This window comes from Rattus norvegicus, chromosome 20 (genome assembly GCF_036323735.1).
Source record: "Rattus norvegicus strain BN/NHsdMcwi chromosome 20, GRCr8, whole genome shotgun sequence".
In the NCBI taxonomy this organism is placed as follows: Eukaryota; Metazoa; Chordata; class Mammalia; order Rodentia; family Muridae; genus Rattus; species Rattus norvegicus.
In genome coordinates this window covers 46,324,699-46,338,163 of record NC_086038.1, presented here as the reverse complement: position 1 = coordinate 46,338,163, position 13,465 = coordinate 46,324,699, and the positions used below count along the sequence as shown (strand labels likewise).

The 13,465-nt window shown below is 43.8% G+C and overlaps 1 protein-coding gene and 1 pseudogene across 8 annotated transcripts in view; both read right to left on the bottom strand.

Moving 5' to 3' along the window:
* Ak9 (adenylate kinase 9) overlaps positions 1-13,465 on the bottom strand; it is a 216,438-nt gene that overhangs the window by 185,374 nt on the left and 17,599 nt on the right. For 6 of the 8 annotated variants that reach the window (XR_005497738.2, XM_017601822.3, XM_063279679.1 and 3 more), the window contains exons 7-9: positions 13,010-13,195; positions 2,129-2,257; positions 254-328 (exon numbers count right to left, since the gene is read on the bottom strand). Coding sequence is in view for 7 of the 8 variants with exons in the window: in XM_017601822.3 (XP_017457311.2) it covers positions 254-328; positions 2,129-2,257; positions 13,010-13,195 (390 nt within the window). In the remaining variant the exon portion in view is untranslated. The remainder of the gene's footprint in view (positions 1-253; positions 329-2,128; positions 2,258-13,009; positions 13,196-13,465) is intronic. The other 2 variants (XM_039099287.2, XM_017601823.3) reach the window with 2 other exon arrangements.
* Utp15-ps1 (UTP15, small subunit processome component) lies at positions 2,268-10,962 on the bottom strand (annotated as a pseudogene).

The following is a 13,465-nucleotide window of genomic DNA, read 5'->3' as shown; positions in this document are numbered from 1 at the left end:
TCAGCACCCTGTCGCGTGCCATTTGCTTTTACTTTTCTTGGAGGCACTGTAGCCATAGAGAAGTTTTAAATTCAACTGTTGTTTCGCCTTCAACATGAGCAGATGAACAAACGCAACACGGAAGTTTAAAGTGTTGAAACAAAAGTTCACGGTAATACCCTAGAAACAGAACACCTCCTAAAACGAGCCCAAGCCGGAAACGTTTCAGAATTTCTCAACCGCGAGGAATGTCTGTGCCGCACACTACACTCACCAGGAAGAGCTCCTCCGGTGGCTTATTCCCATCCAGCTCGATGAGATACTGCGGGTTATGCTCAGCCATTACCTCCTGGAGAAAAATCAAAAGGCAAGCTGAATACGAGGGGAGACTCTTAATGCACTGTGAGGAAGTCTTAAGAGCTAATTCGTGCATAATATGCAGGGTACAGTGTGGTCATTTGCTGTGTTCAACAGATCTTCCCACAGGCAGAGCTAGCCTGCCTACCAGGGACATGTGCTCGAGGTGCAGTGGTGGGCTTGGTCGCTGAGCTATGCCACGCCCCCAGCCACCCATGCCACGCCCCGACGCCACGCCCCCCACCCCACCCAGGCTCCTGCCCCTATATTTTTCCCCTCATGTTTTCTGCTATTCTAAAGTTTAAAAGTTCTTCCCGATGTTCTTCCCGATAGAGACGGTTTTGGGGACATTTTGCAGCACACGACTTTGCTGCTTGGTTTTGAAAGCACGGAAAAAGCTGACTGAAATTTAAATCGAGTACTTTCTTCATAACAGCAGCATGAAGCTTCGTGCTGCCCCTTCTATTACTTTAGGGCACACCACTTTATAGAAAATGTACGGAACAGAAGAATACAAAGTAAAACATCTTTAGTCTGTTCGCTGAAAGGGTATTACCACTGTTCCCCACCCATTTTCTGTGCTGTGAAGGAAATGCTGTTGCATATTTGATAGCGATGAAACTCCGGCGCCTACTTGCCCGTTAAACGTTATAGTCAATATTTCCCCATCTCTTTCCAAGATTATGAGAACATCCCATCCTCAGAGTTGTGTGGGATCACATGCTGTGGCTACAGCAGCTATTTATCAACCCTTTGCTATTAGTAGATTATAGTATCTTATTAGTTGTTTTAAAGTCGTTTTACTTATCCTTAAAGCTAAACGTTTTTCTTCAATAATTTCCAATGTGACTGGACTGACGGCAGCCACTGAGGGAATTCAGGCAAACACGCTTTGCACCCTCCTGTTCATTATCCCCCATGCTCATTGTTGACAGACGTGTTGCACGCAGGGCATCTCTGACTGTATCCTTAGACATTGATAATAAGTAGGCTGAAAATGAACAGGCTCCTTCCAAAAGCAGGTTGGATGTCAGCAGGTATAATGTATAGTTCAGAAGTCTTACAAGCGGGGCTGGGGATTTAGCTCAGTGGTAGAGCGCTTGCCTAGGAAGCTCAAGGCCCTGGGTTCGGTCCCCAGCTCCGAAAAAAAGAACAAAAAAAAAAAAAAAAAAGAAAAAGAAAAAAGAAAAAAGAAGTCTCACAAGCAATGCAGAGGCTGGGCATCCTCTCCTCAGGTCACTGCCTGTTTGAGCTTTCATAGTCTGACAGACTGAGTTGAAAAGACAGCATCTGTTTTCACTTTTCATCTTGCTAGCGGGTCATATTCCCATCTCCGGAAACAGCCTGGTGACTTTTGAAAATTATGTTTACCTTATCCTGAGCAGCATGGAGGGGCTTTGAGGGAGGAGAATAACATGGCTGTGAGAAAGAGACTTGGCGGGCAGGATGGACGGATGGCTCTGTGGTTAAAGCACTACTGCTTTTGCAAAGGATCTGAGTTCAATTCCTAGCACCCACAAGGTGGCTCACAATGGCTGTAGCTTCTGTACAGGGATCCTGTACCCTCTACTGGCCTCCAAAGGCTTCTGAATACACATGGTGCACATGAATGTGTAACACGCACATACACACATACACAAACATGCACACGTGTACAATAAGCACACACTAAGCACACCTTTAGAAACAAAAGCTTTTTCTGAGGATTTTCATCGAAGACGCTCGAAAACCATTTAACCCCAGGCAGAGCCCAGATGTCAACGCTGCCAGTTCAGCGATGTCTCCTTCTCACCTCTAAAGCATTGAGGAGAAGCTCCTTGTAAAGGTTCACGGTGACTTCAATGTTCTCCAGATAATCTTCAGGCCTCTGGACAAGGTATTGAAGAGTTTCGGTCACCATCTGCATTTCAGCCAGAAACGCCTAAGTGGGGAAACACAGAAGGGAGAGTCAGAACTTAACTCTTGGAAACCGGTTACTTAATTGATGAGGGGTGTCCCAGAACACCATCTTTAGTGAGACGCACTGAGGCAGAGTGGAGACTGAGGCCCATCAGAGATGGAGCCTACCCGGAATATTCATTAGAAATGACTTTAGATTGACCTGAGAACTTGCTAATTTGTTACTGTTGTTCTCTATAAGCTGGATGGCAGAGGGCTTCATTTCCTTTGAAATTGGAGTCTCTGAGCGCCCCAGCTTGTGGACCATACCCTCATGCAGGTCAGGAATCAGATTCCCTGCATCCCAGGTATGTACAGAATGATTCACAACAGAAGAAAACTACAGTTGTAAGAAGCAAATGAAGAAGTTATATGGTTGAAGTCACCACGACATGAAGAACTGTATTAGAGGGTCACAGCATTCGGAAGGTGGAGAGCCCCTGTTCTAGTAGTTTCAAAGTTTTGGGTCTTCCATTAAGGTCTCTGACTCATTCTGAGTTATGTCTGTGTGGAGTGAAGGGCGGGGGTCTAGCTTTGTTCCTGTACCTGTGCATACTCATCTCCCCAGCACCGTTCACTGAACGGAATGCCTTTCCAGCATGTTCACAGCGGTGTTACAGAGAGTCACATGGGTGTAGCTCTGTGGGTTGACTTCTTGGTCCTCTGTGCCACTGACCTACTTGGATGATCCGTGATCCTGCCACTTTGATGGCTTTGCCGTGTCATTTGAAACCAGGTTCCCGGTACCACTGTCTTCCACGAGTCTTGGGATTTCATTCCCATGTTTGTGTTAGAATTCTGGCCATCAGAACTTTGGTGAGGATGGGGTGAACCTGTACAATACTTCTGGTAACAGACATTTCATGCACTGACAGTGGGAGACTTCATGACCCAACTCTCACCAATAGACAGGTGACCTAGACAAAAACTAAAGAAAGGAATGCTAGCGCTAACAGACAACATAAGCCAAATGAACCTCACAGACATTTACGCAATATATATCCTTATGGAACTTTCTCAAAAACTCACCACATACTCAGACACAAAGCAAGGCTCACTAGATACAAAGAAATTAAAATAATTCCCTGTATCTTATCAGACCGCTACAGAGTAAAGCTGACATCAATGGCAACAGAAACAACGGAAAGCTTACAACAAAATAAACACAAGAACAAAACTGAAGAGATCTCATCCTAGCAACTTAATAGTACACCTGGAGGTTGTGGAACAAGGCTGGACATAATCAAACTGAGGCTAAATCAATGAAATAGAAACAGAGAGCAATACAAATAATCAATGAAACAGAGAGATGGTTCTTTAAGAATATCAACAATATAAACCCTTATCCAAACTAACTAAACGTGGAAAGAGAATACACAAATTAATAAAATTAGAAATGACAAAGGGGACATAACAACAGACAATGAGGAAACCTAGAGAATCACAAGGAGATACTTTAAAACCCTGTACTCCCCCAAATTGGAAAATCTAAAAGAAATGGATAATTTTCTTTATAGCTATCACTTACTAAAGTTAAATGAAGACCAGGTAAACAATTTAAACAAATCTAGAACTCCTAGTGAAATAGAAGCAGTCGTTTAAAATCTCCTAGCCAAAAAAAGGTCAAGCCCAGATGGTTTTACCACAGAATTCTACCAGACTTTCAAAGAAGAGTTAATGCCAATACTCCTCAAACTATTTCACAAAACAGAAACACAAGGGACATTGCCCAATTCATTTTATAAGGCCACAGTTACCCTGATACAGAAACAACACAAAGAGTCAACAAGTTGAATCGAAAGAGAATTACAGACCAATTTCCCTTGTGAACATAGATGCAAAAATACACAATAAAATATTTGCAAACTGAAACCGAGAACACATCAAAAATATCATTCACCATGATCAGGGGAAGGGACTAAGCTCAGAGCCAGGCTGATCCCACACCAGGCTGCAAACTAACAGTTTGGGAGACAAGGCTTAAGTTTCTGTTTCCCAGAAATGAGAACCTGGAACCTGTGGTTAGCCAACCACAGCTGTGGGCAGCCAATCCGAGGACACTGTGTTGACAGACCTGAGGACAGGTAGTTAAAATGAGCAAGCAACCCCCTGGGAAGTTGCTAGAGCCTAGCCAATTGTAGAGTCAGTCAGACCCCTAGAGAGAGCGCTAACCAATCAAGGTAAAAGGGCACACGGACCCCTTCCTCGAATTCCCCTAATTGACAATAAAAGCTGGGCCTGCCAGTCCACCAGAGGTTTCCATTTCCTGATGGGGTTACCCCTACATACAGGAAATTTAGCTGAATAAACATTCTTTGCCTTTGCATACAATTCGAGTCTGAGGTATCATTCTTTAGTAATTATTGAACCCTAACACAAGTAGGTAGGCTTCATCTTATAGCTGTATGGATAGCTCAGAATAAAGAAAATCAACAAAAGTAATACACTATAAACAAACAGAAAGAGAAAACAAACCACATGATCATCCCATCAGATGCAGAAAGGCCTTCGACAAACCCAGCACCTCTTCACGATGAAGTCCTGGAGAGATTAGGAAAACAAGGGCCTCAACATAATGACGGTTGTTTACGGCAAACTCACAGTTTCAACTTAAATGGAGAGAAATTCAAAGGAATTCTGCTAAAATGAGAAACGAGACAAAGTTATCTGCTCTCTCCACATCTATTCAATACAAAACTTGAAGTCTTATCTAGAGCAAGAAGGCTGAAGGAGATCGGGGGAATACAAACTGGGAAGGAAAACGTCGGAGAATCTTTATTTGAAGATGATATGATAGTATGCATAAGTGACCCTAAAAATTCCACCAGGGAACTCCTACAGTTGATAAACACTTTCAGGAAAGTATCTGGATACAAAATTCACCCAAAATATCATTAGCTTTCCTATATATAAATGACAGACTGAAAAAGAAATCGGGAAAATAATAGCCTTAAATAATATAGAATAGTTTAAGGTCATCTTACCCAAGGAAATTTAAAAACTTGCATGATAAAAGTTCCAAATCTTTCAAGAAAGAAATTGTAGAAGACATCAGATGATAGAAAGATCTCCCATGCTTGTGCATTGGTAAGATTAACATAGTAAAGATGACCACCCTATCAAAAGCAATCTGCAGATTGAATACAGTCTCCATCAAAATTTCAACATAGTTCTTCACAGATCTTTTTTTTCAAGAAGAGCAGAATCTCTTTATAAAAAAATATAATTTACAATGAACTTTCAAAAACAAATTTTCAAAACAAACTCACTGCTGTTTGAATCTGACCTACAAAATGAAGAACAGAGAAGAAGTGTTAAGCAGAGAAAGAGAATCGTTACAAAGGGTTACACATACAGATACACTCTAAGACACAGGCACAGGCTGAAAGGCCTTCACAATAGAGGAGAGGACAGCTGAAGCACCGTGAAGACCGAAGGGAGGCAGCAGGCTGAGGGGCGGGAACTGGTTCAGTCAGTTCTCTCTGGATAGGCCAGGCTAAAGAAAACACTGGTGGTGGGCACAATTTGGGGGTGACAAAACAGACTCATCACACCCTAAACATACTTCCAGGGGGCAATATCCAGTGTTGTGCCACACTTACAAGACAGTCCCACAGCAGCTGATGAAAGCACTTGACTCAAGACTTCGAAGACACCAGCAAGGGGGTAGGGGGAGGCTCTCGGGGCAGGGAGGACAGAGAAGGATGTTTCCTTGTTGCTGTTCTTGATATTTCCCAGGCTAAAAGCAGAAAGCACAAAACCAAGGTTGTTCTCTTGGCAGGACTCCACTTGGAACCCTCTCCAGAGGGCCACAAGGCCCCACAGCAACTGAGGTTTTGGCTCCATTAAGGTCAGTATCAACTCATCCAAGGTCAACAGACACTGTGACCAAGACAACTAAGGTCTTCGACACAAAATAAAAGAAATCAATACATGGAAAACCACATCTTGAAACAGATACTTATGCCCCAATTTTAGTTAATCCAGTCTCTTCCATCAAACTTCTGTCAATCATCCTTTTGAATGTACTGAAGCCGCCCTCTTCCTGGTAATTCACACAGTCACACAATTCCCGTTAGGAGTTCTTGTCTGTGTCACTGGGCTGCCTCGGTGACTCTGTCTTCTCCTCTGGGAGTTCGGCAGGCACGTGCTCCGACACAGGGGCACTGCCATTCCGTGTCATGGTAGCAAACAGCATGTCCATCATCCCCAAGGTTTCTAGGAGTTCTCTTTGGTAATCGATTTCTTTTTCTACGAGTCCTTGAAGTACTATAAACTTTTTATCGACTACTGATGACTGGCCAATCACAGGTAAATATATATCAATGATTATTTCAGCAGCATTAATCAAAACGGGGGCAAATCTCGGCTGAGACAGATTCCCTATCAAAAAGTTAAGGACCCGGGTAATCTCCTTCTTGTTGGCAAGGACGCCTCTCCAATTCAGTTCCTTTATGATGGAAACTGTAACCTCAGGGGTCTTTATCACACAGTTAGGTGCTTCTTTGCTGGCCTATTGATCACAATGTCATCCCGTTGCTTCATGTAAATTTTTCCTTTAATAAAGGTTCGATATGCAGGCCTCCTTCTCCTGGGAAGAGACTCCTTCTTTGCTTCAGACTTCCGGTGTTTAATGCTCAGTATTCCGTTGGTCATTCCTACAACAACCGTCTCATCTTGATGAGAAAGCGCCAGACTCAAGACTGAGGCTGCATAGTCAAAGCTGTGGACGACTTTGTAGGAAGTGGTGCTGTAGATTTTGACTTTCCTGTCCAGTGAGTCGGAGAGTAACCTCTGTCCAGAGCTGCTCAGACACAAACACGTCACCATCTTGTGATGATTTTTCAAAGAAACAAGCAGCTGCCCGCCTTTTAACATGTCCCAGACTTTAACGTAGCAGCCCCCTGCAGACACCAGAAGCCCTCCAGAGGGGAAAAGGAGGACACTCTCCACAGGCTGCCCATGCTCGACACAGAGAACATTTTTATTTGTCCGGGCATCAAACATCTTCACGGTATGAGCATATGATCCTGTTACAAAAAGGTCTGGGTTCATTTGCTAGCACAGCCACACCTCACATAGAATGTTCTTTGAACGTCAGAATTTCTTTGGAGTTTGGAATATCCCATAATTTAACAGTATAGTCATCGGCTCCAGAGACCACGTGATATTTGTCAGCTGTAAAATCTACTGTATGAACCGCTTTTGTGTGGCCTTCAAATTGCCCTCCCACTTATATCAAAAAGTTGAACCACGCCATCTTTACTGCCAGCGACAAGCAACTGACCATCCTGGCGAAAAGTAGCACAGTATGCTGTGTCCTTAAAGTGGGAAAAGGTTTTTACAGGCTCTTGAGAGTACCGGCCATAAACGTGGATCCTTGAAGAAGCTGTGACGGCATAGTTATATGGAGGCTGAGGAGAAACGTCTACTTTGGACACTGCACCAAATTCCTTAATCTGAACAGGGGTCTTATAGTTGTTCCAGTACGGAGTGTCTTGGGTGATTTTCTCACCAAGTACAGGATATGTCTGAATCACTACAGGTTTATAACCGGCCATGGTTTCATGCAAGTGCACTGTTGGACGGGAGTCAGTAGTCTGGAGCTAAAGAACTGCAGCGGCTCTGCCCTGGGTAGAGGAGCAAAACCTGGGTCAGAATTAAATCGAGGAGGCAGGTAAGTTCAGTGATCCCCTAAGAAGCCTGGGAAGCCCCAGAGCAGAATGTCCAGCATGTCAGAGATCACAGTGAGGCCTGAGCAGAGCCTGAGCCGCCATTGGGAGCCATCATCGCCTACCTCCTTGGGGTACCGAGGGTCCGCTGAGGCATCCCGATCCCCAGGACGATTCCCCAGACTTCGCCAGCTCCCTACAGCAGACCACTCCTTCTTCACAGATCTTAAAAGGACAACTTCATATGGAAACATACAAGCACACACATGCACATGCACATGCACACGCACATGCACACGCACACTCCAAAACAAAAACCAGGATAGTTAAAAACAATCCTGAACGATAAGGCAACTGAAGGAGATCTCACCATTTCTGATCTCAAGTTATACTACAAAGCTATAATAGTAAAAACAGCATGGTACTGGCATAAAAAGAGACACGTTCATCAATGAATTGAAGACTAAGATGTAAGTCCATATACCTATGGACACTTGAGTTTTTATAAAGACGTCAGAAATACATATTAGAACAGCAAATGGTGCTGGTCAAACTGGATGTCTGCTTGTAGAAGAATGCAAATAGATTCATGTTTAGCACCCTGAATAAAACTCAAACCCAAGTAGATCAAAGACCTCAGCATAAAACCAGGTACACTGAACCCAACAGAAGAGTAAGTGATGAATAAACTTGAATGCTTTTTCATGGGAGATGACTTTCTCAAGAGAGCACTGACAGAGCAGGCACTAAGATCTACAATTAATAAATTGAACCTCAAAAACTGAAAGGTTTCTGTAAGGCACAGGACACCATCAGTTGGACAAAGTGGCAGCCTACAGAATGGGAAAAGATTTTTACCAACTCCAAATCCAATAGAGGACTAATATCCAAAATATACAAAGAACTCAAGGAATTTGATATCAAGAACCAAATAATCCAATTTAAAAATGGGGTACAGAATTGTGGGATGATGTCACAGGTGAGGCAGGCACAAGATAGAAGGAGGCCTGTCATTGGACAAGAAGGAAGGATGGGTGGGAGAAAAGTTTGAAAGAAAGAGGAGATGGGAACGGAAGAGGGGAGGAGACTGCAGAATAGTCTGGGACAATATGGAGGCTGACGTTAAGATTCCACGATGTACCTTTACAGGTTGTTATCAATGTTCTTAAGGGATGGATGTGTATTGGGCTTTGTATGTTTAGGTGGGCAATTATATCTTATCAATTGGATCAGAGGTTATTGTGTGGTTTTTCGTGTGGAGAATTGAATTTGGGAGAGTGTGTGGGACGCCACCGAGTTGGGATGTATATTTCTAGCATGGAAACCTGCCTTGGGAACTAAATAGGTAGAGAGATGGCTGCCAGGCTCAGAGAGAGGCCTTCGGCAGTATGATATGGGATGGAGCAGAGCAGGCGAGACACTTTGCTGACTGAGATTAAGATATCTAGCAAATATCTTGGGGCAGTACGGTGCTGGACCTAGAACAGGTAAAAAGACTGATTTACTTTTTATAATTTTACAACAACAGAGAATTATCAATAGAGGAATCTCAAATGGCAGAGAAACGTTCAATGTTCTGAGCTACCAGGGAAATTCAACCAAAACTGATTTGAGATTCCATTTTATACCTGTCAGAATGACTAAGATAGAAAAAAAAACCCAAACAACAAACAGCTCAGCCTGGTGATGAGGAGGAGCAAGCTGAATACTCCTCCATTGCTGGTGGGAATGCAAACTTGTACTACCAGTAGGGAAATCAGTGTTTTGTTTCCCCAGAACGCTGGCAATGAATTTACCTCAAGACGCAGCTATACCACTCTTGGGCCTATACCCAGAGGACATTTCATTCCACCACAAAGACACTCGCTCAACTGTGTTCATTGCTGCTCTGTTCGTAATAGTCAGAAACTGGAAACGGGTTAGATGTCCCTCAATCGTAGAATAAATAAAGAAAATGCGGTGTGTTCATACAAAAGAGCAATACTCAGTTCTTAAAAGATAAGCATGGTATGTATTTGCTTATATGTGTGTATTAGCCATTAAATAAATGATAACCAAGCTATGATCTGCAGATCCAGAGAGGTTAGGTGTAGAGGAAGGGATCAGGAAGGACACATGACTCTCCCTGTGAGGGGGGTAGATTTTAAGGGGGTGGAATGGAATGGGGGCAGTGGGGAGCAACAGAAAGAGCCTATAGGAAGGGGGAGGGGAGATGGGATTGGGGGAAATGAGGAGAGAGACAACTAGAATTAAAGAGCGTTTGAGGGTTGGTACGGAAGCAGTGCAGTGGAAATTTCCTATAATACATGAAGGTGATCCTAATGGAGTCTCCAAAGAACGAGGGAGATAGAACCCTACTTCCCAGCTCTTGTCACCAAACATGGCTTCTAGTACCAAGGCTGAGTTTCATCCATTTGAGCTGTTTGTCATAGGGTCTTATAGAAATCCTCAAATAACCCAGGCTGCTGTCAAGGTTGTTCTCCACAAACTGACAGTAAAACTTCACGCTGAAGACAACACCCACATAGCTCACTGAGCGTGGAGCAGTCGAGCCAGTGCCTGCACAGAACCTTCATCTCCACATTTTAGTGTCTGGGACATGGAAAGGTATTCAGGAGGCTGCCGAAAGAGAAACATAAACGATGACCCAACAGTAAAATCTTTGATCCACAATCTGTCCTAAACATGCTAGGGCAGCACAGATCTCGTGGGGGTAACCAACAGATCCGATTTGACTTAAGGCCCACTACCCATCTGTGTGGGAAGGTTGACACTGCTTGGGTAATCAAGAACCAGGGTCTAGGTAGTCCAAAGGCCTAGGGTAAAGCCAAATAGTACTGGTCTTAAAAAATGACAATAAAACGACCCCCAATGATATTCTGCTATACTCATAGATGAGAGTCTTATTCAGTCACCATCAGAGAGGCTTCTGCATGGAGCAGATGGGAACAAATAGAGACCCATGGCTAGGCATTATACAGAGAGAGAGAGAAGGGGAGGGAGGGAGGGAGGGAGGGAGGGAGGGAGATAGACAGGGAGAGAAAGAAACAGAGACAGAGACACAGAGAGAAGCTTGTAGCACAGCTTTAAATGGGATGTCTCTATCAAATCCTCCCCTCAGAACTCAGGGAACCCTGCAGCAGGGGTAACAGACAGCAGGGTCAGAGGACAGCAGGAGAGCATGGTCCTCTAAAGCTTCTGAGCAAAGCTCATGTGAACTCAGAGGAACTGACCCAGCAGTCACAGGGCTTACACGGGCCTGCAACCAGGTCCTCTGTGTATACACAACAGTTTTCAGTTGAATGCTTTTATGGGATTCTTGAACGTATAAGCAAGTGGCTCTCTGATTCTTGTGCCTCCTTGGGGATTTTTTTATTTTTCTGTTTTCTTGTCTTGTACCACTTGGATGTGATGGTGGCTTCTGCTTATTATAATTTATTTTGTTATCTCCTAGAAGCTTGTTCTTTTCTAGTGAGAGATGTAAACGTAGTAGACCCAGATGGGAAAGAAGGTGGTGAGGAGCTGGGAGGAGTAGGGAGGGGAAGCTGTATTCAGATTATATTGTATGAGAAAAGAGTCTATGTTTAACAAAAGGGGAAATACATAAAAATGTGTATCATTGCGGACTGCAGGGATGGGAAGTAAAATCCCACCAAGATAAAAGACAACCAAACTGCTGGCGGGGATGCAGGCACAAAGGAACCTCCGCCTGGTGGAAATGTAATAGGCTAGTCGCTGAAGAGAACGACAATGTAAATTCCCGCACGATCCAGCTAAGCCACCGGTAAACTGGTAAAGGAGTCCAAGGCAGCGTGCAAGCGCTTCCTGCAGTCCAGCAGAGTTACCATTACCATTACAGTTACCAGTGCTCAGCACTACTCACAGTAGCCAAGTTATGGGTTTAGCCTACACGGTCATCTGTTAATAACAGAAAAACAAAACATTGTGTGTGTGTGTGTGTGTGTGTGTGTGTGTGTGTGCGCGCGCGCGCGCAGATGTGTGTGTGTCTGAGTGTGTGTATGTGTGTGTCTGAGTGTGTCTGCATGTATGTGTGTGCACACGTGTGTATGTGTCTGAGTGTGTGTATGTCTGTGTCTGCGTAGATGTGTGTGTGTCTATGTGTGTGTGCATCTGCATGTGTGTGTCTGCATGTGTATCTGCATGTGTATCTGCATGTGTGTGTGTCTGTGTGTATCTGCATGTGTGTCTGAGTGTGTGTATGTGTGTGTCTGAGTGTGTGTCTGAGTGTGTCTGCATGTGTGTGTGCACACGTGTGTGTGTATGTGTGTGTCTGAGTGTATGTGTCTGCATGTGTGTGTGTCTGCATGTGTGTCTATGTGTGTATGTATGCATGTGTGTCTCTGCGTGTGTGTTTGTGTGTCTGCATGTGTGTCTGCATGTGTCTGAGTGTGTGTATGTGTGTGTGTGTGTCTGAGTGTGCTGCATGTGTGTGTGTGTGTGTATGTGGTATACATACATATGCAATGTTTTCCTGCCATAAAGAATGAAGTTATGTCATTTGCAAGGAAATCCAGAACTTGTCATCATGCTAAGTGAAATAAGCTATGCTTGGGAAGGAAGACTTGGCACGTTTTCTTTCCTATGTGGAATCTGGATTAAAAATAACAATCAGGGGGTTGAGGATTTAGCTCAGTGGTAGAGCGCTTGCCTAGCAAGCGCAAGGCCCTGGGCTCGGTCCCCAGCTCCGAAAAAAAGAAAAAAAAAAAACAGTCAGCCCTGAAATATTAGGGTGACTGTGTGGAGGGAAAGAGGACCAGTGGGAAGGGTGGTGAGGGCACGTGGGTGAGTGTGGTCAAAGAACATTGTGTGTGCATGTGAAAAGGTCAAGACCAAACCCATTGTTCTTTGTAATTAATTACACTGGTTGTAACTAACATATTTTAAAAACTCCAATAGTTCTGAGAACACGGTTATCTTCTGCTATTTCCTCCAGATCACAAACACTGTAAAGAACCTAAATTTTCTCCATCACCTGCTTTCTTTGCTGTCACGTAATTAGAGTTTAAAGGTGTCATGTGGTGATGGTCACACTGAACCATTACCTCCTCCTCTTCTTCTTGTTCTTCCTCTTCCTCCTCTTCGGCTTTTCCTTCCTTGAGGACTTCCTTCTTCTTTTTCCTGCGGCTCTCAATAATTTCTGGGTCCCACTGTTCTCTGGTGTATATGTAGCCTGTAGTACTGTGCTGTCGTTGCCCAGAAATTCTTTGGCATAAATCGTAGTCACTGCACTAGGAAACATTATTAAATAATTTAAAACATTTCATTTCCTAGGAAGGCAGGCTCATGTGAAACCATGCTAGGGAGACAGGCAGAACAGTCATTTGTCCTTTGAGTGAGATACTGTGCTTCTCCTCTCTGAATCCCACTCTACTCCAAGCTCACACACAGAGCTCTGTAAATCTGTCCATTTTTCTGAATTGCTCAGAAAAAAGTGTAACTTTCCTTTTTCTCTCTGTTTACTTTTTAAAAATTACTCGTTATTATTTGCTGTGTGTATG